Consider the following 26,601-nt stretch of genomic DNA (forward strand, 5'->3'; position numbering starts at 1 on the left):
TCATTGGCCAGGGGCTGTGTGCAGGTCAAGAGGCAACAGTCAGAACTGGACATGGAACAACAGACTGGTTCCAAATCGGGAAAGGAGTGCGTCAAGACTGTATACTGTCACCCTGCTTATTTAACTTCTATGCAGAGTGCATCACGTGAAATGCCGGGCTGGATGAAGCACAAGCTGGAATCAAGATTGCCGGGAGAAATATCAATAACCTCAGATATGCAGATGACACCACCCTTATGGCAGAAAGTGAAGAACTAAAGAGCCTCTTGATGAAAGTGAAAGAGAAGAGTGAAGAAGTTGGCTTAAAGCTCAACATTCAGAAAACAAAGATCATGGCATCCAGTCCCATCACTTCCTGGCAAATAGATGGGGAAACAATGAAAACCGTGAGAGACTTTATTTTTATTTGGGCTCCAAAATCACTGCAGACGGTGCCATGGGGTCACAGAGTCAGACATGACTGAGCGGCTGAACTGGACTGTGTAGGAGCCACCCTAATCTGAGGAGTCCAGTACTGTTTATCTCTGGTTTTGTGAATGGGAGGGGATGTGGAAGGATGGCTAGGTTCCTCATCTGACTGAACAACACATCTGGCCACATGTGGGACGAAAGGCCCCACTAAAGCCAGGAGCAGGCGGCAGGGGGATCTTTGCTGGACTGTGAGGTCTAACGTCTCACCCAAAGGATGAAGATCCTGCCATGGACGTGCAGTCCAAGGAGGACCAAGGAATCCCCGGGGGCCCCAGCCTTTGAGAACTATGCCAAGAGTTCAGGGACACACCTGGAGATCTCCCCAGATGTTCTTTAGGCATCAGAGGACTCGCCACTGATGGCTGAGAGATGGTTGGACCAGATACTCTACTCCTCCTAGATCCACAGCCACCCGATGGGTGGTCGTTTCACCCGCCCCACCAAGGAGCTTGGTCCTGGACCCACACAGAACCTCAAACACAGGAAATGCAGGAAATGGGGTGTTCTGTGTCCTGATGGTGGTCAGGGTTGATGCACCCCCACTTTTAATCCACGGTGATTTCCTGTGGGCTTTACGAGAACTTTCTTGAACTACAGCTAGTCTTTTCTGGCTCATACCAGTAGGTACTGGTGATGGAGTCCCTCAGCTTGGGATGGCAGGGGTCGGGAGCCCAGACAACCACCTCCATTGAGTTACACGATAGGCATGTCCAGGGCTGACCTGCTACCATCCACCTTTCTCATAGTCCTGGTCCCTCTTGACTACACACAAGCGGCATGGCCATCTCCTGAAAGACTCAAAGCCTCCACTTCATGTCAGTGATGACCGCTGCCAGAACGTCCTGTTTCCTCCCATGTCTGCCTCACAGAGTTCCTCTGAGTCCTGGATGTTGGAGGGTATTTGCAGACATCTGATCTGAGATGCTACCCCTACCCTTCAAGTGTAGCTCTGCAGCCTGGAATCTGCTTCTGAGCAGGGCCCTGGCACTCTTTTCACAGAAAAGGAAAGAGATTTCTCTCATTCTTCTGCCAAGACTACAGTGAACCTGCCTCGATTGGTCCCCAGCCCCCAGACTCTCTGACCTCTGAGGCATCTGTATCCGTCTCATCAGAGACTGACATCTTTTGTTGTTGTTCAGACCCTAAGTTGTGTCCGACTCTTTCTGACCCCATGGGTGCAGCACATCAGGCTCCCCTGTCTTCCACCATCTCCCAGAGTTTGCTCAAATTCACGTCCATTGAATCGGTGATGCCATCCAACCATCTCATCCTCTGCCACCTCCTTCTCCTCTTGCCTTCAGTCTTTCCCAGCCTCAGGGTCTTTTCCAATGAGTAGGCTCTTCACATCAGGTGGCCAAAATATTGGAGCTGCAGCTTCAGCATCAGTCTTTGCAGTGAATATTCAGGGTTGATCTCCTTTAGGATTGACTGGTTGATCTCCTTGCAGTCCAAGGGACTCTCAAGACTCTTCTCCAGCACCACAGTTCGAAAGCATCAATTCTTCGGTGCTCAGCCTTCTTTATGGACCAACTCTCACATCTATACATGACTACTGAAAAAAAAAACATAATTTTGATTATGAGGTCCTTTGTGGGCAAAGTGCTGTCTCTGCTTTTTAATACGCTGTCTAGGTTGGTCATAGCTTTCCTTCCCAGAAGGAAAGGACCTCCTTTATCATCATCATATTAACCTCTGAGTACTGAGTAACTGTTATGTGTCAGGCTCTGTGCTTGGTGATGTATTTCTTCTTCTCACTGCAGTCCTGCAAGGACTACGTTAGATCTGCCTTCTCGCCGTTGAGAAAGCTGAGACTTCAGTGGTTGATAACCGGCCTGGGGGTCAGTACCAAGTTAGGTGCACAACTGTTATGAATAAAGTCAGAGTGCTCCAAAGCACCATAATGTATGCTTTTCCTATTATAATTTTAATAATGATATATTAAAATAGAGGCATTTCATGGATTTCTCTGGTGGTCCAGTGGTTGGGACTCTGTGCTTCCAGTGCAGAGGGCCTGGGTTTAATCCTTGGTCGGGGAACTAAGAGCCCACATGCCACAAAGTGTGGCCAAAAAGTTAAAAAAAAAGAGAGAGAAAGGAGTATTTCACTAGAAACATAGAGGAATATTCACAGTTGATTTCAATGCTGAATCTCTTTTTGTTCACATTTTGTGCACGTTCATTCAATCAAACTTTCTTTTTTGAGTTTGGAACATCTGCAGAATAGCAGTTTTTAAGAATCAATCAAAATTATGAGAAACTGGTTAATATACTTTGCAGTTAAGTCAAATGCTGACTCTTTTTTCCAGATGATTTGAAAGAGAAACTCGACTATCACTTGGAAATTTTTCGAGGAAAGATTAAATTAATAAGAAACAAAAAGAGACAGGGGCTGATTCGAGCAAGGATGACCGGAGCATCCCATGCTTCAGGTATGAAGGTTTTGCTCCAGACAGGCCCCCATGTCTATGTCCCAGAGGTCTTCCTGCACATGCGGAAACCATCCTCACCTGTCTCCATGGCATAAACAGAAGAGTGGGAATATATTTCAGCCTTATGAGTCTTAAATCTTTGTCTGACTCTGAAAGTATTGTGCTTCAAGATGTTAATTTGTTATTTCAAATAGAAGACAAATAGAAGTTATCCTCGTCGCAGGGGAGGGGGGGCGGGAGGCAGGGCGGGAGGGGGTATAAGCTCAGCCTCCTGTTACAGGACACGTCCCCCAGGTACAGACTCTGGGATGGGGTTGTACATGCAGGGGGGCCCCCCAGGTGGTCTTGGGAACCAGGTAAAGGGGTGAGGAAAGCAAGACTTTACAGGGAGAGCAGGGCTGTGATGTAGCTGCAGAGACCCCATGGGGACCTCGGAAGCTAGGAAGGGGTCAGTCCAAGTCCTCTGGGAGGCAGAGGCCCAGACGACACGGGAGACAGAGAAATGTCTGCGAAGGATAAAGTTGAGAGGACGAAGTGTGGGCTGGAAGCTTCTGGTCTGACCCCGGGCGGAAGGGGGCAAGGAAGGAGGGAAGGCCGAAAGCCCTTCGGTCTGCTGCGTGGCTCCCAGAAGGGGCTCGAGTGGGCCGATCAGGAGCCCCTGAGCCAAGACCGCGCACTGGAGGAGTCCTGAGTGGGGCCCCTGGGGCCAGTCGGGTTCACCTGGTTCTCAGGGGCCCACACAGTGTGCGCAGTGATTGGCTGGGAGCCCCCGGGAGGGCGTGGCCTTGGTGTGAACACACCAGAAGATCCCAAGGCTGGGGGACCTCCTGGGGCAGCTTCTCGTGAAGGGAGGTCTCAGCCGCCCGGAGCACGGGGGTCCCATCTGGCCTCCGGCGTTCCTTGGGACGGCAGCCCAGTCCTCTGCCAAGGGCAGTTCCTGAGCTGTGAGACAGGAGACACCAGCAAGAGAATGAGTCCCGAGGGGAATCCTGATGATCGAGCATCCTGGAAGCCCGGGTAATCAGAGGGTTGCTCCCAGAAAATTAACCCGGGACCAAAGGCGTGGGGTGATGTTTAAGGATCCTGCCATGTGGCAATCTGAGGAAATGTCTCGGTTCCTTAGCAAGGCTATTTCCTTATTGAGTAGAAGGCCAACTAAAAGCAAAATCTGAGTCTTTATTTTTTTTTCTCTATTTTGGCCTGATCAATTGAGACATTCTCTTACTTAACTACATTGCTCAGTCCTGTCCAGCTCCATGGGTTGTAGCCTGCCAGGCTCCTCTCTCCATGGGATTCTCCAGGCAAGAAAAGTGGAGTGGTTGCCATTTTCTTCTCCAGGGGATCTTCCTGACCCAGGGATCAACCCAGGTCTCCTGCATTACAGGCAGATTCTTTACTGTCTGAGCCACCAGGAAAGCCATCTACCAGATAATACATACTAACTGTCCAAAATTCAATACAAACCACTAAAACTGAATGACATGTGTCTTTTCAGAACGTTGATTTTATGCATTAATATGCATATGTGTGTACATATGTATGTGTATATATACACACATGTACACATAGACACACACATAGATGTAAGGATTTTTAAATAAATGGAATTGCACTGTCTCTGTGCTGAGACTTACTCTTTTCATTTCAGCTTCATGTTCTGTAACTTTTCCCATGGCCATGCCTGACAGTTACCTCGGTTTTTGTTTGCAGCATTGTATAGTATTCCATATGGATTCCATAATGGATGCCCATCATTTGTTTAGCCATTTGTCATTTCCTGATTTTTACTTTTTACAATTACTGAAAAAAAAATCTGCACTCACAATTTTTGTACTTACACCTTTGTGGAAATGAATGCTTGTATCTATGGGATAATTTCTTAAAAGTGGAATTGCTGGGCAAAAGGGAATTCTTATTTTAAATCTTGGTGGATGCTGCCAAATTGTCCTAAAACAGATGGCACCAATTAACAGCTCCGTCACAGGGTATAAGAGGGCCCTCGCCCTGGAGCCTTGCTGACACTGTTTGTTTATTTCCAGTCGTTCTCTGCTGCACTTAGTCCTTCAGTTGTGTTAGCCTCTCTGGGATCCTATGGACCGTAACTCACCAGGCTCCTCTGTCCATGGGGATTCTCCAGGCAAGAATACTGGAGTGGGTTGCCCTCCTCCAAAGAAGCTTCCCGACCCACAGATTGAACCCAGGTCTCCCTCATTGCAGGCAGATTCGTTACCATTTGAGCCACCAGGGAGGCCCAGTCATTCTAGTCTTTGACAAAATTTTGGTCAAAAAGCTGTATCCTTTGTTTTCTTGGCATTTCCTTGACTACTAGCAACATGGAATATTTTTTCATATTTTTGTAGATTGTTTATAGATTTTTCTGTGAATTTGGTCTGTTCATATCCTTTGTCAGTTTTTTGATTGGGTTGTTTGTCCTTTTGTTATTGATTCAAAGGTGCCTTTATGATACGAATCCTGTGTTATATACACTGAGAATATCATTCCCCAGTCTGGTTGGTCTTCCCATTTTTGTTGATGGTGTCTTGCGTTGAACAGAAGTGTTAGTCGCTCAGTCGTGTCCGACTCTTTGCAACCCCATGGACTGTAGCCCGCCAAGCCTGCCAGGCTCCTCCATCCATAGAATTTTCCAGGCAGGAGTACTGGAGCGGGTTGCCATTTCCTTCTCCAGGGGCTCTTCCCAACCCAGGGATCGAACCAGGGTCTCCCGCATTGTAAGAAGACTTTTTACCATCTGAGCTACCAGGGAAGTTGAACAGAAGTTTACCCCCAAATCCACTTCCTCTTGCTGGGCACAGAGCCACGCTGGACTTTCCTGCCTTCCTTTCAGTAGGAATGGCCCGTGACTATGTTTCAGCCACATTTCCTGACCAAGGCTCGCAGGAAGTTGGTTTATCCCCCTCCACACTGTAGTTCCCTTCTGGCTGACAAGGGTAGAGCTAAATGAGTAGAAAGAAACTTTGACCACATAGGAGCTGTTGTACATTTTGGAGGTTTATTTTAAGGGCCAATAGCTTTGGGACTTCCCTTGTGGGCCACTGGTTAAGACTCCGAGCTCACAGAGAGCATGGGTTCCATCCCTGGTGGGGGAACTAAGATCCTATGCGCCACATGGCACCACCTAAAAGGAAAAGTAGAAAAGGAGAGAGAAGTGAAATTCATTTAAAAAGTCATGGCCGCTAGCTTTAACTTAATAATGAAATAATCAGATTCATCAATATTTTTCTTTATGATTTTTGTGTCTTGTTTGAGAAGTTCTTACTCTAAGATCCTGATGACATTCTACATTTAACAAAAAATGCTTTTTGCATTGCAGTTTTTCGATTTCATTCATTTGTTTTTGGCTGCATGGGTCTTTGTTGTCGCTGGGCTCTCACTAGTCGTGGTGAGCGGGGGCACTCTAGTAGCTGTTGGCAGGCTTCTCGTTGCAGTGGCTTCTCCTATTGCGGAGCATGGTCTCTAGGCCCGTGGGCTTCACTAGCTGCAGCCGCAGGCTTGCTTGCTCCGTGGCAGGTGCAGTCCTCCCAGACCAGGGGTTGCTCCATTGGCAGGCGGACTCTCAACCCCTGGACCACCAGGGAAGCCCTGTGCTCATCACTCACCTCCCCCTCGCTCTCCGCTTGTGTTCCTGACCTTCTTGCTGCTCCTCAAACATACCAGCTGTTCTATCTCAGAGCCTTTCTTTGCATGTGACTTTCCCACCTGGAATGTTCCTCCTCCAGCCCCCTGCGTGACCTGTTACTTCACTTTGTCCAGCTCTCTGGTTCAGTGGCACATTATCAGAGAGGCCAGTCGAAGTCACCCTGTACAAGACAGCGCGGCCCTGTTCTCTAGCATCCTGCCTCTGACGGAGTTTTCTTGGTAATGTTTATGGCTGCCTGTCCACTCGCCCTTGTGGGTGATGCTGCCTATGTGATGACCGAAGTTGCCCTCAAACTGAGACAGCTGTGATGAGCCTGTGCTGTGTCCTTGGCAGAAGGGGAAAGGACCACTGCTAGATGGGTTTAACTCTATCAGGAAGAAGTAGAAGGCTAGAGTTTCGCAAAGTGGAGAAAAATTGAGAAAGAGAAGCTCTAATTAGATGGCCTGAACTGAAAGGAAAGGGGACTTTTTTGTGTGGGAGCAGAAATGTTATGGTTTGGAAGCAGCCATAAGCAGCTAGGAAACGTTGGTGTTGTCCTGAACCCAAGGATTCTTGTGGTCAGGGAGGAAAAGGAGGGACTTTGTAAGAGAAACAGCATCTTCTCGGGAGAGTCAGGGTTACATCAGGCAAGGAGGTCTGCAGGAGAATTTAGTGTAGGGAAATTTATTTGTTTTTAAGGATTTTAGTTTTTAAAAGTGTTTTCTTTCTTTTTGGCTGTGCTGGGTTCTCGTTGCTGTGCATGGGTTTTTCTCTAGTTGTGGTGAGCGGGGGCTATTCTTTAGTTGTGAGGTGTGGGCTTCTCATTTTGGTGGTTTCTCTTCTCGTGGGGCACAGGCTTTGGGGTGTCGGGACATGTGGGCTCAGGAGTTGCAGCTCAGGGGCTTAGTTGTTGTCTTGCTGAATCTCACAGTGCACACTGTCCACTGAAGCCAGGGTAGGCAAGGTGTGAGCAAGGAAGCTGGAAGAAAACTCAAGGAGCCGTAGCAACTGCAGACACGTTTATTCTCTCCCAACTGGCACAGCAGCTCCAGCAGCAGACATGCTGTGTTCTCTCATGGTTGACCCAGCGGACACAGCCATAATGCAGCCTCAGAGGCCTTTCAAGTGGAGCTTTCAGAGCAGAAATGGCCCGTGGCCAAGCAGGTACCTCTTGACACACACGCACAGTGCTACAAGTGATCTCAGCTGTTACAAAACCACACATTGACAAAATGTGGGGTGACAGCCAGAGGCATGGGGCAAGAGAGCCTGACCACCTCCATCTTGGCTAATTTCTTCTTTCCCTAAAGTTGCCCAGTGACATGTGGAATCTTCCCGGACCAGGGATGAACCCATGTCCCCTGCACTGAGAGGCAAGTTCTTTCCTGGACAACTAAGGAAGTCCAGAAATTTACTTTAAATAAGGGAACTGTGGAAAGAGTAAAAGGGTAGTCCACAGCAGAGTGGGAAGTTTGGGGGAATAAATACAAGGCGATCAGGGGGTGAGAATGGAGCATCTTCCACTGAATTGGCCTGGATGGTCAGCAGGTGGCCAGGAGGGCAGAGATGAGGTGTAGATTTCAACTGCCATCCTAAAGGCAACAGGTTAGCAAAATCAAACACGCCATTGAGAACTTGCGGTGCTACGGGACCGTCACGCAGAACGGGAGACGGTTTGCTGTCTCATATGGGGACAGAGTAATGCCCTTCCCCAAGGAGGTCATCCTAATTCCCAGAACCTGTTAATATGTTTACTTATGTGGCGCAGAGGGCGGTGTCTGACTCTCCGCCACAAACATCCAAGGGAGGTGATGGTTGACAGAACAGAAAGCACTGGGTTTTGAAGCAGAGCCTTCATTTCCAGTTTGGTATGTGCCAATTACCGGTTACAGGATCTTGGGCAAGTCACTTCTCAGAACCTCAGCTTCCTAATCCATGATATGAGAACAAAAATGTATAACTAATGTGGTTGTTGCAATGATTGAATGAAGTCATTATGAGCACTCTTTTTCAAGCATTAAGTATTAAACAAATGCTTATTAGCAGGTGATTATGTGTGTGCACGCTAAGTCGCTTTAGTCACGTCCCACTCTTTGTGACCCCATGGAATGTAGCCCACCGGGCTCCCCTCTCCGTGAGATTCTCCAGGCAAGAATACTGGGGTGGGTTGCCGTGCCTTCCGCCAGGGAATCTTCCCCACCCAGGGATCCAACCTTCTTTTCTTACATCTCCTGCATCGGCAGGCGAGTTCTTTGCCACTTAGCGCCACCTGGGAAGCCCAGACAGTGAGTAGAACAAATAAATAAGAAATTAAAACATAGATATTTAATTATATGCTTCAAAATGATAAAATCTGTAAAATAAAAGTAGGAGAAATACAGGGAAAACTAATGAAAATACAGACCATTCATGGTGGGAAGTCTCTCAGATTTTAGAACTCATCATCCTTATCTTCTGGTTAAAGAAACTAATCTCCCCAATAGACTAGAGACCTGCTCCAGGTCACACAATTCAGGACGCAAACCCTCAAATTCTGATTTCCATGGCAGTGAATAGTATTACGACACTACTGGTCATGGAAATAGCAAACAAACAAAAATGAGAAATTCAAATAGCAGAGTCCCTTGAATTTTTTTCACAAAATCCAAATGTTTAACAGATTTATGGTGTGAATGAAGTAGAAACGCTTGGATATTTTATAAAGGTGATCATACACTTAAGCACAAAGAGATTCTCTGTAAACCCCCCCATAACTAGATTTTGCATACCACATTATCAAACATCAATCCCAAAACAAAAAAGTTAAGAGAGATAGCAATAACATAATACAATATATTATTGTATAATATTTTTATTGTTAATAAAAATTAAAATATTTAATACCTTAAAAATAATTGCTTTAGAGACCAAATTGAGAATGTTTAAAATAGATATAATGGGCTATGATTAAACAGTGAAGGACAGGGAAGCCTGGCATGCTGCCGTCCACAGGGTCACAAAGAGTCAGTCATGACTTAGCAAATGAACAACAACAAGCTAATGTTTAAGTATAAAAATGTTGACACTAAAGAAAAGCAGAAAATAAAGTGAAGCAAGGGAAGAAAGAGACTGAAAATATTGAGAGAGATTGATACAGCATTTGTTTGTTTTTTAAATATGAAAACAAAGCTTGCAAAACACAATCCCTAGATAAGTTGTGTAAATAGGTTATGCTGGGAAAGATTGAGGGCATGAGGAGAAGGGGGCAACAGAGGATGAGATGGTTGGATGGCATCACCGACTCAATGGACGTGAGTCTGAGTGAACTCCAGGAGTTGGTGATGGACAGGGAGGCCTGGTGTGCTGCGATTCATGGGGTCGCAAAGAGACACGGCTAAGCGCCTGGACGACAGCAACAAAGGTTGCTACAGGAAAGCAGGAAGCAAGCCTCCACTCAGGGAAGATGAAGGATATTTCTCCTGACTTTTAACCTCAGCGAGCAATTCCGTTTTGAACATTCCCCAGATGTATCTTTTAAGGAGGAAGGATGGGAAAGATCCTTTACCGGGTCCACTGAACTAGTGTCCTTCAGTGTTTGGTTTTTTTAATCTGTTTATTATTTGGGGCTGGGCTGGGTCTTTGTTGCTGCACGCGGGCTTGTCTCTAGCTATGGTCAGCGGGGGCTACGCTCTAGTTGCCGCCTGCAGGCTTCTCACTGCTCTGGCTTCTCTTGTTGCGAGCACAGGCTCCAGGCGTGGAGGCTTCAGAAGTTGCAGCACGCGAGTGCAGTAGTTTCCGACTTCAGTACTTTCAACCTGAGGGCTCTAGAGCACAGGCTCAGTAGTTATGGCTCCCAGGCTTAGTTGCCCCGTGCCACGCGGGTCTTCCCAGACCAGAGATTGAACCCGTGTCTCCTACACTGGATTCTTTACCGCTGAGCCGCTGGGGAAGTTCCAGCCCTTCAGTGATTTTAGATCCTAAGGAGAAGTTAGCTTAATCTGGGCATATAGCGTTTAGCAGAGTCACTACGTTGTATAACCACCACCCCTTCTAGTTTGAAAATGTTTTCATCACCCCAAGACCCACAAATCAGGAAATTTTCTTATTTCCACTTCTCCCAGCCCCTGGCAACCACCAGTCTTCATCTGTCTCTGGATTTACTTATTCTAGATATTTCATAGAAATGAAGTCAGACCTTTTGTGGCTGGCTCTTTCACCAGCATAATGCTTTTGAGATTCGTGTACATGTACCAGTACTTCTTTTTATGGCTGGATGATATTCTGTGGGATGTGTATATGCAGTTTGTTTCTCCACTCATCTGTTGGTGGACATTTGGGCTATTTCCATCTTTGGGATAATATAAAGAGTACTGCTACAGATATGTATATACCTGGGGATGTTTGAATTCTTTTAAAATTTTTAATTGTTGTTGTTCTCAACGCATGCAGGATCTTAGTTCCTCAACCAAGGGTCAAACCTGTGCCCCTTGCATTGGAAGCGTGGAGTCTTAACTGTTGGACTGCCGGGGAAGTCCCCTGAATTCTTTTTAAAATGTGCCAACGAGTGGAATTTCTGGGTCACGTGGTAATTCTGTTTAATTTTTTGAGGAGCTGCTATTTTCCACAGCAGGTGGACCATTTTGGGCTTTCCAGGGGGCATTAGTTGTAAAGAACCCACCTGCCAATACAGGAGACGTGAGAGGTGCAGGTTTGTCCCTGGGTCAGGAAGATCCCCTGGAGAAGGGCATGGCAACCCACTCCAGTATTCTTGCCTGGAGAATCCCCATGGACAGAGGAGCCTGGCGGGCTACAGTCCAGGAGGTCGCAGAGAGTTGGACACCACTGAACTGACTTACCACGCCACACAGCAACGTATGAGAGTTCCGATTTTCCCACATCCTCCCAACAGTTATTTTCTCTTTTTTGTTTTAACTCTGATAGATGTGAAGTGGTATGAAGTGGTACCTCACTGTTTTAACTTGCGTTTCCTTAAAGATGAATGATGTCGCTCATCTTTTCATGTGCTTGTTGGCTATTTGCATATCTTCTTTGGAGAACCAGATGGTATTTTTCACCTATCATTATTAGCTGATGTAAAAAAAAAAAAAGAAACAAATTAGCTGATGTGATTTTTTAAATGTTTGTGTGATGTAATGTCATAGAAGCTATTTTAATGAAAAATGCAAAGTGTTGATGGAAAAAAAGCTGTGTATGTTTAAAAACGGGGCTCTTTTTAGCTCAGTTTTGATCGAGGCATGAATATAACAGATATTATAATCCAGAGTGAGTTGTCTGATACAGCGTGCTCAGAGGTTCAGTCGTGTCTGACTCTTTGTGACCCCGTGGACTGTACCCACCAGGCTCCTCTGTCCATGTGGATTCTCCAGGTAAGAACACTGGAGTGGATTGCCATGCCCTCTTCCAGGTCTGACACAGTACCATAAAGAAATTTTGAAATAGATATCTGAGAAGCAGTAAGGAATGTGAAGTCAAGTGGGCCTTCGAAAGCATCACTACCAACAAATCTAGTGGAGGTGATGGAATTCCAGTTGAGTTGTTTCAAATCCTGAAAGATGATGCTGTGAAAGTGCCACACTCAATATGCCAGCAAATTTGGAAAACTCAGCAGTGGCCATAGGACTGGAAAAGGTCAGTTTTCATTCCAATCCCAAAGAAAGGCAATGCCAAAGAATGCTCAAACTACCGCACAATTGCACTCATCTCACATGCTACTAAAGTAATGCTCAAAATTCTCCAAGCCAGGCTTCAGCAATACGTGAACCGTGAACTCCCTGATGTTCAAGCTGGTTTTAGAAAAAGCAGAGGAACCAGAGATCAAATTGCCAACATCTGCTGGATCATGGAAAAAGCAAGAGAGTTCCAGAAAAACATCTATTTCTGCTTTATTGACTATGCCAAAGCCTTTGACTGTGTGGATCACAATAAACTGGAAAATTCTGAAAGAGATAGGAATAGCAGACCACCTGACCTGCCTCTTGAGAAACCTGTATGCAGGTCAGGAAGCAACAGTTAGAACTGGACATGGAACAACAGACTGGTTCCAAATAGGAAAAGGAGTACGTCAAGGCTGTATATTGTCACGCTGCTCATTTAACTTATATGCAGAATACATCATGAGAAAAGCTGGGCTGGAAGAAACACAAGCTGGAATCAAGATTGCCAGGAGAAATATCAATAACCTCAGATATGCAGATGACACCACCCTTATGGCAGAAAGTGAAGAGGAACTAAAAAGCCTCTTGATGAAAGTGAAAGTGGAGAGTGAAAAAGTTGGCTTAAATCTCAACATTCAGAAAACAAACATCATGGCATCAGGTCCCATCACTTCATGGGAAATAGATGGGGAAACAGTAGAAACAGTGTTAGACTATTTTTTTGGGCTCCAAAATCACTGCAGATGGTGACAGCAGCCATGAAATTAAAAGATGCTTACTCCTTGGAAGGAAAGTTATGACCAACCTAGATAGCATATTCAAAAGCAGAGACATTATTTTGCCGACTGAGGTCCATCTAGTCAAGGCTATGGTTTTTCCTGTGGTCATGTATGGATGTGAGAGTTGGACTGTGAAGAAGGCTGAGCGCCAAAGAATTGATGCTTTTGAACTGTGGTGTTGGAGAAGACTCTTGAGAGTCCCTTGGACTGCAAGGAGATCCAACCAGTCCATTCTGAAGGAGATCAACCCTGGGATTTCTTTGGAAGGAATGATGCTAAAGCTGAAGCTCCAGTACTTTGGCCACCTCATGCGAAGAGTTGACTCATTGGAAAAGACTCTGATGCTGGGAGGGAATGGGGGCAGGAGGAGAAGGGGATGACAGAGGATGAGATGGCTGGATGGCATCACCGACTCGATGGATGTGAGTTTGAGTGAACTCCGGGAGATGGTGATGGACAGGGAGGCCTGGCGTGCTGCAATTCATGGGGTCGCAAAGAGTCGGACACGACTGAGCGACTGAACTGAACTGAACTGAGCTGAAGAGAACTCAGCTACCTTCAGTTAGTTGTCAGAATTAGGATTTTTGGATAAAAAAATCTGCTTGCTAAAGCCTGGTGAGAGGAACTTAATATGTATTATTTCCTGTGTTGGGGGGCTCAGCGCATCCTCAGACATCTGTATGGCAAAACCAGAAACATCCTGGGGGGAAGAGAAATGAACTGATGTTGGCTTCTCACCAGGGAATCAAAAGGGCAGAAGAAGGGCTGTGGAACCAAGGACGTCTGCGTCTGTGTCTCTCTTCTGACGGCAGCGTTTGCACGGGCAATGTGTTTGGGTGAGAGAGCAAGCAGATCAGGGGTTCCCAGTCCCTGGGCCATGGACAGGTAGTGGTCCACAGCCTGTCAGGAACAGGGCTGCTTGGCAGGAGGTGGGCAAGGGAGCGGAGCTTCATCTGCATTTACAACTGCACCCCATCGCTGGGCTTCTCCTGTCAGATCAGTGGCCACATTAGATTCTCAGAGAAGCACGAACTCCTAACTGTGCATGCAAGGGATCCAGGTTGTATGTTCCTTATGAGAATCGTCCTGAAACCATCCTCACCCCACCCTTGGACTACGGGAACCTTCAGTTCAGTTCAGTTCGGTCGCTCAGTCGTGTCTGACTCTTTGCGACCCCATGAATCGCAGCACGCCAGGCCTCCCTGTCCATCACCATCTCCCGGAGTTCGCTCAGACTCACATCCATCGAGTCGGTGATGCCATCCAGCCATCTCATCCTCTGTCGTCCCCTTCTCCTCCTGCCCCCAATCCCTCCCAGCATCAGAGTCTTTTCCAATGAGTCAACACTTCACATGAGGTGGCCAAAGTACTGGAGCTTCAGCTTTAGCATCATTCCTTCCAAAGAAATCCCAGGGTTGATCTCCTTCAGACTGGACTGGTTGGATCTCCTTGCAGTCCAAGGGACTCTCAAGAGTCTTCTCCAACATCACAGTTCAAATGCATCAATTCTTCGGCTCTCAGTCTTCTTCACAGTCCAACTCTCACATCCATACATGACCACAGGAAAAACCATAGCCTTGACTAGACGGACCTTTGTTGGCAAAGTAATGTCTCTGCTTTTGAATATGCTATCTAGGTTGGTCATAACTTTTCTTCCAAGGAGTAAGCGTCTTTTAATTTCATGGCTGCAATCACCATCTGCAGTGATTTTGGAGCCCAAAAAAATAGTCTAACACTGTTTCCACTGTTTCCCCATCTATTTTCCATGAAGTGATGGGACCAGATGCCATGATCTTCGTTTTCTGAATGTTGAGCTTTAAGCCAACTTTTTCACTCTCCTCTTTTACTTTCATCAAGAGGCTTTTTAGCTCCTCTTCACTTTCTGCCATAAGGGTGGTGTCATCTGCATATCTGAGGTTATTGATATTTCTCCTGGCAGTCTTGATTCCAGCTTGTGTTTCTTCCAGTCCAGCGTTTCTCATGATATACTCTGCATATAAGTTAAATGAGCAGCGTGACAATATACAGCCTTGACGTACTCCTTTTCCTATTTGGAACCAGTCTGTTGTTCCATGTCCAGTTCTAACTGTTGCTTCCTGACCTGCATATAGATTTCTCAAGAGGCAGGTTAGGTGCTCTGATATTTCCATCTCTTTCACAATTTTCCATAGTTTATTGTGATCCACACAGTCAAAGGCTTTGGCATAGTCAATAAAGCAGAAATAGATGTTTTTCTGGAACTCTCTTGCTTTTTCCATGATCCAGCGGATGTTGGTAATTTGATCTCTGGTTCCTCTGCCTTTTCTAAAACCAGCTTGAACATCAGGGAGTTCACGGTTCACGTATTGCTGAAGCCTGGCTTGGAGAATTTTGAGCATTACTTTAGTAGCATGTGAGATGAGTGCAATTGTGCGGTAGTTTGAGCATTCTTTGGCATTGCCTTTCTTTGGGATTGGAATGAAAACTGACCTTTTCCAGTCCTGTGGCCACTGCTGAGTTTTCTAAATTTGCTGGCATATTGAGTGTGGCACTTTCACAGCATCATCTTTCAGGATTTGAAACAGCTCAACTGGAATTCCATCACCTCCACTAGCTTTGTTGGTAGTGATGCTTTCGAAGGCCCACTTGACTTCACATTCCAAGATGTCTGGCTCTAGATTAGTGATCACATCATCATGATTATCTGGGTCATGAAGATCTTTTTTGTACATTTCTTCTGTGTATTCTTGCCACCTCTTCTTAATATCTTCTGCTTCTGTTAGGTCCAGACCATTTCTGTCCTTTATCGAGCCCATCTTTGCATGAAATGTTCCCTTGGTATCTCTAATTTTTTTGAAGAGATCTCTAGTCTTTCTCATTCTGTTCTTTTCCTCTATTTCTTTGCACTGATCACTGAGGAAGGCTTTCTTATCTCTTCTTGCTATTCTTTGGAACTCTGCATTCAGATGCTTATATCTTTCCTTTTCTCCTTTGCTTTTTGCCTCTCTTCTTTTCACAGCTATTTGTAAGGCCTCCCCAGACAGCCATTTTGCTTTTTTGCATTTCTTTTCCATGGGGATGGACTTGATCCATGTCTCCTGTACAACGTCACGAACCTCATTCCATAGTTCATCAGGCACTCTATCAGATCTAGGCCTTTAAATCTATTTCTCACTTCCACTGTATAATCATAAGGGATTTGATTTAGGTCATACCTGAATGGTCTAGCGGTTTTCCCTATTTTCTTCAATTTGAGTCTGTATTTGGTAATAAGGAGTTCATGATCTGAGCCACAGTCAGCTCCTGGTCTCGTTTTTGTTGACTGTATAGAGCTTCTCCATCTTTGGCTGCAAAGAATATAATCAATCTGATTTCAGTGTTGACAATCTGGTGATGTCCATGTGTAGAGTCTTCTCTTGTGTTGTTTGAAGAGGATGTTTGCTATGACCAGTGCATTTTCTTGGCAAAACTCTATTAGTCTTTGCCCTGCTTAATTCCGCATTCCAAGGCCAAGTTTGCCTGTTACTCCAGGTGTTTCTTGACTTCCTACTTTTGCATTCCAGTCCCCTATAATGAAAAGGACATCTTTTTTGGGTGTTAGTTCTAAAAAGTCTTGTAGGTCTTCATAAAACCATTCAACTTCAGTTTCTTCAGCATTACTGGTTGGGGCATAGACTTGGATAACTGTGATATTGAATGGTTCGCCTTGGAGACAAACAGAGATCATTCTGCCATTTTTGAGATGGCATCCAAGTACTGCATTTCAGACTCTTTTGTTGACCATGATGGCGACTCCATTTCTTCTGAGGGATTCCTGCCCCAGTAGTAGATATAATGGTCATCTGAGTTAAATTCACCCATTCCAGTCCATTTTAGTTCGCTGATTCCTAGAATGTTGACGTTCACCCTTGCCATCTCTTGTTTGACCACTTCCAATTTGCCTTGATTCATGGACCTGACATTCCAGGTTCCTATGCAATATTGCTCTTTACAGCATCGGACCTTGCTTCTATCACCAGTCTGGGTATTGTTTTTGCTTTCACTCCATCCCTTCATTCTTTCTGGAGTTACTTCTCCACTGATCTCCAGTAGCATATTGGGCACCTACTGACCTGGGGAGTTCCTCTTTCAGTATCCTATCATTTTGCTGTTTCATACTGTTCATGGGGTTCTCAGCGCAAGAATACTGAAGTGGCTTCCTATTCCCTTCTCCAGTGGACCACATTCTGTCAGACCTCTCCACCATGAGCTGCCCGTCTTGGGTTGCCCCGTGGGCATGGCTTGGTTTCGTTGAGTTAGACAAGGCTGTGGTCCTAGTGTTATTAGATTGACTAGTTTTCTGTGAGTATGGTTTCAGTATATCTGCCCTCTGATGCCCTCTTGCAGCACCTACGATCTTACTTGGGTTTCGCTTACCTTGGACGTGGGGTATCTCTTGTCTTTCCCAAATCCACAAAACTGATCCCTGGTGCCAAAAGAGATTAGGGATTGCAGCTCTAACCCACAGTCACCAGCTCCTTCTGAATATCTATGGCACACACTGTCCTGCATCTTTGATACAATATCAAATATACATTTCTTGCCTCCTCCCAGGGAAACTGAAAGCACCTTAATAGTCAAACTCCTCTGGTGGCTCAGACGGTAAAACGTCTGCCTACAATGCGGGAGACCCGGGTTCAATCCCTGGGTTGGGACGATCCCCTGGAGAGGGAAATGGCAACCCACTCCAGTATTCTTGCCTGGGAAATCCCATGGACAGAGGAACCTGGTGGGCTACAGTCTGTGGGGTCGCAAAGAGTCAGACACGACTGAGCGACTTCACTTTTATTTTCATAGTAAGTGTTGGATAAATACTTCTTGAACTGAACCTTGATTCGTGTTGTTGGATGTTTCCTACACATGAGCTAACACTCGCCTATTTTTGCCTCCCCAGGGGACGTTCTGGTGTTTCTGGATAGCCACTGTGAGGTGAATAAAGTCTGGCTGGAACCCTTGCTGAATGCCATTGCCAAGGACCCCAAAATGGTGGTGTGTCCTCTGATAGATGTCATTGATTACATGACCCTGGAATACCAGCCCTCTCCTATTGTGAGGGGAGCTTTCAACTGGCATCTGGAGTTTAAATGGGATCATGTTCTCCCTTATGAGTTAGAGGGACCAGAAGGACCCACTACGCCTATCCGGTGAGAATCCTCCTGGTACTGGAGACAGAGCATAGGGGTGCTGGGAGCAGGGAAAGCCTGCAGACGTTGTTACTTTGGTTTCTCAAGCTTAATGAAGAGAAATATTTCATTGTTTATCTTGTTTCTAAAAGTCTATAATAATAGAATGTGGTAGGTTTTGTTTCTTTAATTGAAAGGAGGTGATGGAATTCCAGTTGAGCTCTTTCAAATCCTAAAAGGTGATGCTGGGAAAGTGCTGCACTCGATATGTCAGCAAATTTGGGAAACTCAGCAGTGGCCACAGGACTGGAAAAGGTCAGTTCTCATTCCAATCCCAAAGAAAGGCAATGCCAAAGAATGCTCAAGCTACTGCACAATTGCACTCATCTCACATGCTGGTAAAGTAATGCTCAAAATTCTCCAAGCCAAGCTTCAGCAATACGTGAACCATGAACTCCCTGATGTTCAAGCTGGTTTTAGAAAAGGCAGAGGAACCAGAGATCAAATTGCCAACATCGGCTGGATCATGGAAAAAGCAAGAGAGTTCCAGAAAAACATCTATTTCTGCTTTATTGACTATGCCAAAGCCTTTGACTGTGTGGATCACAATAAACTGGAAAATTCTGAAAGAGATGGGAATACCAGACCACCTGACCTGCCTCTTGAGAAACCTGTATGCAGGTCAGGAAGCAACAGTTAGAACTGGACATGGAAACAACAGACTGGTTCCAAATAGGAAAAGGAGTACATCAAGGCTGTATATTGTCACCCTGCTTATTTAACTTATATGCAGAGTACATCATGAAAATCCTGGGCTGGAAGAAGCACAAGCTGGAATCAAGATTGCCAGGAGAAATATCAATAACCTCAGATATGCAGATGACACCACCCTTATGGCAGAAAGTGAAGAGGAACTATTTAGAGCAGCTTGATGAAAGTGAAAGTGGAGAGTGAAAAAGTTGGCTTAAAGCTCAACATTCAGAAAATGAAGATCATGGCATCTGGTCCCATCACTTCATGGCAAATAGATGGGGAAACAGTGGAAACAGTGGCTGACTTTATTTTTCTGGGTTCCAGAATCACTGTGGTTGATGATTGCAGCCATGAAATTAAAAGACACTTACTCCTTGGAAGGAAAGTTATGACCAACCTAGATAGCATATTAAAAAGCAGAAACATTGCTTTGCCAACAAAGGTCCATCTAGTCAAGGCTATGGTTTTTCCAATAGTCATGAATGGATGTGAGAGTTGGACTATAAAGAAAGCTGAGCACCGAAGAATTGATGCTTTTGAACTGTGGTGTTGGAGAAGACTCTTGAGAGTCCCTTGGACTGCAAGGAGGTCCAACCAGTCTATCCTAAAGGAGATCAGTCCTGTGTGTTCATTGGAGGGACTGATGTTGAAGCTGAAACTCCAACACTTTGGTCACCTGATGCGGAGAGCTGACTCATTTGAAAAGACCCTGATGCTGGGAAAGATTGAGGGCAGGAGGAGAAGGGGGGACAGAGGATGAGATGGTTGGATCGCATCATAGACTCGATGGACATGGGTTTGGGTGGACTCCGGGAGTTGGTGATGGACAGGGAGGCCTGGTGTGCTGCGGTTCGTGAGGTCACAAAGAGTCAGACATGACAGTGACTGAACTGAACTGAACTGAGATCTCATCCCAGTGCAGAATACCACATGGTTCACACCCCTTGGATTTCAGCTGTCCAGCTTTAAAATGTAGACATGATTCTCAGGAATGAGTTGCATGTTGATCAACGATCAGAATACTAGCACTGTGGATAGCCCAGAAAAAGTCAATGCCTGCCAAATTCATATATAAAATATTTATCCAAGGGCTTCTGTCTATAATTTTATAGGTTGAGAAGAAGGTCATTTTCCTTGGATATTAGTCTTGGAAAATATATTTCTAAATGTGAGAATAACCTCATTGTTAGGGCTTCTAGTTGCATTTATGAGGCTGTTTCTCAAAAGACTTTCTCCAGGTCACTTCCCACATTTTCTAATCACTTTGACTGCAGGCTCTCTTCTCCTTTAATGTTACCCTCTTTGTTTCACAAACTACATGAGTCAATTTTCTAACACCATAACCTGGCAAGTCCTTCATCTTTGCCTCTATTTTAATTTAGCTAGAGTTGTGTGATCGTCTATGAGTTACGTAACCTCTCTGAACCTTATTTCTTTCTCTGTAAGTCTGGGGAATAAACGTCACACGCTGTCATGAGAATTAAATGAGTACATATTTCAATGTATCGGAAGAAAATTTTGAAGCTAACATGGTTTTTTTCTAGTTTTTAACTGTTATCACTATATTCAATATAACTTTGGCTAAAATCCATAATGCCTACACATAGGGAATTAATCTAATATCTATGTGTCCTTTGTAGGTCACCTGCAATGGCTGGAGGAATTTTTGCTATTAGTAGGCATTATTTTAATGAAATTGGACAGTACGACAAGGGCATGAATCTGTGGGGAGGAGAAAACTTGGAACTTTCACTAAGGGTAATTCCAACCTTATGTTTTCAATAGTTACCTTTATACATAGAAAGTAAAATCTAACTTTAAGTCACATAATATGCTGTGGCAGCTATGCCGTTTCCCTACATGAGCATCAGGTACTATTCAGGTGTTACATCAAGTCATTGATTTATGGGATTCCTTACAGAAATGGGCTTCCCTAGTGGCTCAGCTGGTAAAGAATCCACCTGCAACGCAGGAGACCTGGGTTTGATCACTGAGTTGGGAAGATCCCCTGGAGAAGGAAACAGCTACCCACTCGAGTATTCTGGCCTGGAGAATCTCATGGATTATATACAATCCCATGGATTGTGTAGTCCATGAGGTTGAAAAGATTCAGACATGGCTGAACAACGTTCACTTACAGAAATGGAAAGCCTTTCATAAAACATCAGGTTTTCTTACCTATGTTTTTTCTAACGTCAGACATGTTAAATTAATATGATATTTTTCATCTGTTTGTGGAATCTCTTGGTAGTTGTAGCATGGTAGAAAAAAATACGGGATTAGGAGGGAAAGGACTTGTCACTAAATATATGGGCTGAGTTAGGCCTCTGTTTCTCTATCTGTAAAATAAGAGGACTTGGTAGAAGATGTCTAAATTGTCTCCTGACTCTTAAATCTTGAGATACCTGCTACAGCATGGATGAAACTTGAAGACATTTTGCTAAGTGGAAGAAGCCAGATGCACATGGGGTGAGTGAGTGAAAGTTGCTCAGTCGTGTCCGACTCTTTGTGACCCCGGGGGCTATACGGTCCATCGGATTCTCCAGGTCCATGGAGTGGGTGACCTTTCCCTTTTCCAGGGGGTCTTCCCAATCCAGGGATCGAACCCAGGCCTCCTGCATTGTAGGTGGGTTCTTTACCAGCTGAGTTCTCAGGGAAGCCCCAGATACAAATGACCATGTATTTATGAGTCCATTCAGAGGAAATGTCCAGACTAAGCACATCCACAGGGACAGAATGTGAATCAGCGGTTGCCAGGGGTGGGGGGAGGAGAGTGACTGCAGATGGGGACCAGGTTTCTATCTGGGGTGGTGAAATGTCCTGGAACTCAATGGTGGCAAGGATTATGCAACCTTGTGAAAATACTGAAGATCACTGAGTTATATATTTTAGAAGGGTGAATTTCTGGTGGTGTACAAATTATACCAATATAAATAATAGATTTAACTTAAAAAAATCTCTGATATGAGAACACTAGACATCAGGGTGAGCCCCAGCCCTAACCCTCACTTGCTGTGAGACGCTTGGCAGGTGATTCACTTTTCTAGTTCTAGGGTTTCTCATCTGTTAAATTGTTATCTAGTTGCTAAGTCACATCCAACTCTTTGCAATCCCATGGACTGTAGCCCACAAGACTCCTCTGTCCATGGAATTTCCCAGGCAAGAATACTAGAATGGGTTACCATTTTCTTCTCCAGGGGACCTTCCCAACCCAGGAATTGAACCTGTGTCTCCTGCATCGGCAGACAGATTCTTTACCACTGAGCCACCAGGGAAGCCCACACCTGTTAAATAGGAATAAATAAAAATTCCATTCTCAGAACTGTATAAAAATTTAATGTGGGAATTCCCTGGTGGTCCTGTGGTTAGGACTCTGTGCTTTCATTGCTAAAGGGACTGGGTTCAATCCTTGGTCAGGGAACTAAGTTCCCGCAAGGTCCATAGCATGACTGAAAAAAAAAAAGATTTAATGAAATAAATTGGGGTGGAGAATAAGGTACAAAGTCGATATGCCTGGACAGTCTGAAGAAGATACGAAGGCATGACAATTCAAACGTTTATCATATGTTTATTATAGGTCATTTTTTGCACTTGACTGAATTCTAATAGATTTTTACAATGATTACTTTGAACTGTGCATAAAAATGTGGGCTGTCAGCTCATCAACATTGCCCTTCACATTTTTTTCCTCACTTTTCTCTGCTTTGTGTCTTTTCTAACAGAGACAATCAGATGTAGAGAAAACTGCTTCCTTTATGAGAAAATTCCTATCCTTTCTGAGCTTTAGCTTCCTTAGAAGTGTGTGTGTTAGTCACTCAGTCGTGTCCAATTCTTGTGACCCCATGGACTGTAGCCCGCCAGGCTCCTCCGTCCATGGGATTCTCCAGGCAAGAGTACTGGAGCGGGTTCCCATTTCCTTCTCCAGGGGATCCTCCCGACACAAGGATCAAACCAAGTCTCCTGCATCTTTGTACTGCAGGCAAATTCTTTACCTGCTGAGCTATTGGGGGAAAGCCCTTAAGACAGTGATAGGAGCTGATACATAAGTGACGGCCATGTTGCTCTTACTTTAATTTTGTCAACCAGCCTTTATATTCTCTGAGATCACTTGCAGAGATTGTACTTTGAATTGTGTTTCTCTCAGCATGTACTTAGATGTTTATCAGATCTGCTTTTTGTGTTTTTCCAATTTTTTTTTCTGCTTTAGATTTTTATCTCCCTCTTCTTTGTTGGCTGGCTACTTTCTATATTTTTTAAAATTAAAGCCCAGACACCTTTTCTAATGCTTCGGATACCTTATTTTGACTATAGGGATATTTAGAGCAATGTATTCTGGTTACAAATAGGAAAAGGAGTACGTCAAGGCTGTATATTGTCACCCTGCTTATTTAACTTATATGCAGAGTACATCATGAGAAATGCTAGGCTGGAAGAAGCACAAGCTGGAATCAAGATTGCTGGGAGAAATATCAATAACCTCAGATAAGCAGATGATACCACCCTTATGGCAGAAAGTGAAGAGGAACTAAAAAGCCTCTTGATAAAAGTGAAAGAGGAGAGTGAAAAAGTTGGCTTAAAGCTCAACATTCAGAAAACAAAGATCATGGCATCTGGTCCCATCACTTCATGGCAAATAGATGGGGAAACAGTGGAAACAGTGTTAGACTATTTTTTTGGGCTCCAAAATCACTGCAGATGGTGACAGCAGCCATGAAATTAAAAGACACTTACTCCTTGGAAGAAAAGTTATGACTAACCTAGATAGCATATTCAAAAGCAGAGACATTACTTTGCCAACAAGGTCCGTCTAGTCAAGGCTGTGGTTTTTCCAGTGGTCATGTACGGATGTGAGAGTTGGACTGTGAAGAAGGCTGAGTGCCGAAGAATTGATGCTTTTGAACTGTGGTGTTGGAGAAGACTCTTGAGAGTCCTTTGGACTGCAAGGAGATCCAACCAGTCCATTCTGAAGGAGACCAATCCTGGGTGTTCTTTGGAAGGAATGATGCTAAAGCTGAAACTCCAGTACTTTGGCCACCTCATGCGAAGAGTTGACTCATTGGAAAAGACTCTGATGCTGGGAGGGATTGGGGGCAGGAGGAGAAGGGGACGACAGAGGATGAGATGGCTGGATGGCATCACTGACTCGATGGATATGAGTCTGAGTGAACTCCGGGAGTTGGTGATGGACAGGGAGGCCTGGCGTGCTGCGATTCATGGGGTCACAAAGTGTCGGACACGACTGAGAGACTGAACTGAACTGATTCTTCCTCTAAGCCCCTATTTAGCAGTATCTTATAAGTTTATTTTCATTGCTTTTGTTCCTACTCATTTGTTCCACTCTCATCCAGGCATTATTTTTGTGACCCTCAATGCCTTTGGTACTTTTTATTGCTTGTTTGATTATTACTCATTTTATTACCATGGGCTTTGAGAATGAAGCATATGAAAAATCTCCCCTTTTCAGGACCTAGTAACTTAATAAGCACATCCTTGTGTCTCAGAATTGAATCGATTTTGTGAATGATGCATCTTTGAAAACTGAGTATATTCCTTGCCTTGGTTTTACCTTCCCTCCAGACAGCAAATAACAGTTAACTTATTACTCAAGTTCACTCATAATTTTTGCTTCAATATTGTCAGCAACTTCATTCCTAATGGTGCTTTCATCTGTTTCAAGGATGCTTGGGTCTCACTTTTCATAAACATGTAAATTAATAAATAGCTAGGCACTCTCTTGACACTGGTGGCCCCCTCTGCCCAAGAAACCTGATGTTTCCTAAAGAAGGATTAGCTACAGCTGCATCCACTTCATTTCTCACTCATTGCAGTGAATCACTGTCCGGAGGCCCTCAGCATCTTCCCTCTGACGTCATTTCTGGCCCTGTTACCAGTTCCCTATTGGTGTCCCCAGTGGACGGCTTCCGGTCCTCCCTGTGCTTGAGGTTACTATAGTATCGATGCGTATGTGTGTGCACAGTCGTGTCTGACCCTTTGTGACTCCACGGACTGTCGCCCACCAGCCTCCGCTTGTCCATGGGATTCTCCAGGCAAGAATACTGGAGCGGGGTGCCATGGCCTCCTCCAAAGGATCCTCCAACCCAGGGATCGAACCTGCGTCTCTTATGTCTCCTGCAGGCAGGCAGGCTCTTTACCACCAGCGCCACCTGGGAAGCCCCTGCAATGGCAGACCGATTACCTCTAGTGACCAGTCTTTTCCTGAAGTGTTCTTGGATTTTTAGAGCAAAATCCAAAAAGGCGTTGAGCTGTGTTCAACACAAAAGCCCCTTGCGTTGCTCAGCTGTGCTCAATCTCCTTCACAGGAATTTGATTCTTCTGTGTATCTCTCAAACATGGTTGTCCCTAAGACACTTCTTGACAACACTTGCTCCTCACCCCACGTGCTCTTCAGGGCTCAGGGCTAATATGGAGCCATTTTTTGCACCTGTGAAGCCGCACCTGTTGTTAACCTAGTGCAATGTTTCCTTGTCTGCTAGGAAAGAACTCTCCGCTGAGCCAGCCAAATGCCCTGAGCCAGCCACCTGCAGCCCACCATGCCAGCCTTCTCTGCCTCTCAGCCTTCCCTGCCATGACCCAGAAACAAAAGGGACCCAAAGGGGTCAAAAGGCGAGCCAGGGCCCCCAGGATCTGCAGCAGTCTCTTCTCCTTGGCCAGTGTTTGTGCCATCCCCTGGTTGATCCTTTTCCCAGTGAGCCTGCATCAGCTTCCGTGGCTGTAACTGACACCTGTGTGGTGCTAAAACCCACATCCCATCTTAGCTTTGGACTAAACGAAAGACAGTCGTCTCAGTTTCGGACTCTCTTGAGGGTTCAAAGTTCGAGGTTCAACACACCCATCATCTAAGGAGTAGCTCTTGCGTCAGGCTGTGCCACGTGCTGGGTACTCAGAAGACGCAATCCCCTTTCATTCATTCACTCACTCACTCAACAATATTTACTAAGAAACTGTTATGTGCCAAGCACTGTACTGGGTGCTAAAGTACAGCAGCCCTTAATGCGGAAGTGGTTTCGAACGGCATAAAGCTTCCATTCTCTTTGGGGTAGAGAGAGATGATTAGTTATTTAGTTGTATTTCTGATCACTGTGATGAAGGAGAAAAACAGAGTACTGTGAGGTCATATAGAAGGGGAACCTGGCCTTGTCTTGGGGGAGGGGTGTGTCTTCAGTTGCTTCCCTGCAGAAGTGGCATGTAAGGTGAGATGTGAAGATACAAATGTATTTGGTTTTCCATTTGTTATCATATGTGACATGTACCACTCCGAAATATTACAGATATTAGCTCACTTCATCCTGACAATAAATCTGGGAGGTAGGTACCCGCATCGTCTCCTGTTTAGAGTGGAGAAACTGAGGCACAGAGAGGTAGTATAACTTGGCAGATTCACAGAACTCACAAGCAGTGTGCTCCAAACCTGTCCCTTCCTGGCTTGTATGATCTACTCAGCTTCAGGTCTTAAGGACCCCCGGCAGCCCCCCAGCTCCTGTTTACCCAGTTTCTAAGTCACTTCTCACTAATGAATGAATGTGAAGTCATTCAGTTGTGTCCGACTCTTTGTGACCCCATGGACTGTAGCCTACCAGGCGCCTCTGTCCATGGGATTTTCCAGGCAAGAGTACTGGAGTGGATTGCCATTTCCTTCTCCAGGGGATCTTCCCAACCCAGGGATCGAACACAGGTCTCCTGCATTGCAGACAGATGCTTTACCATCTGAGCCAGAGAA

The 26,601-nt window shown here is 45.2% G+C and overlaps 1 protein-coding gene across 1 annotated transcript in view; it reads left to right on the forward strand.

The window, feature by feature from the left end:
* The window catches only part of GALNTL5 (polypeptide N-acetylgalactosaminyltransferase like 5), a 54,029-nt gene that overhangs the window by 18,113 nt on the left and 9,315 nt on the right, over window positions 1–26,601 (forward strand). Inside the window, exons 4-6 of the mRNA XM_040260955.1 lie at window positions 2,777–2,899; window positions 17,882–18,131; window positions 20,504–20,621. Of these exons, the coding sequence (XP_040116889.1) occupies window positions 2,777–2,899; window positions 17,882–18,131; window positions 20,504–20,621 (491 nt within the window). The remainder of the gene's footprint in view (window positions 1–2,776; window positions 2,900–17,881; window positions 18,132–20,503; window positions 20,622–26,601) is intronic.

The sequence above is a fragment of the Oryx dammah genome, unplaced genomic scaffold (assembly GCF_014754425.2).
Source record: "Oryx dammah isolate SB20612 unplaced genomic scaffold, SCBI_Odam_1.1 HiC_scaffold_18, whole genome shotgun sequence".
Lineage (NCBI taxonomy): Eukaryota > Metazoa > Chordata > Mammalia > Artiodactyla > Bovidae > Oryx > Oryx dammah.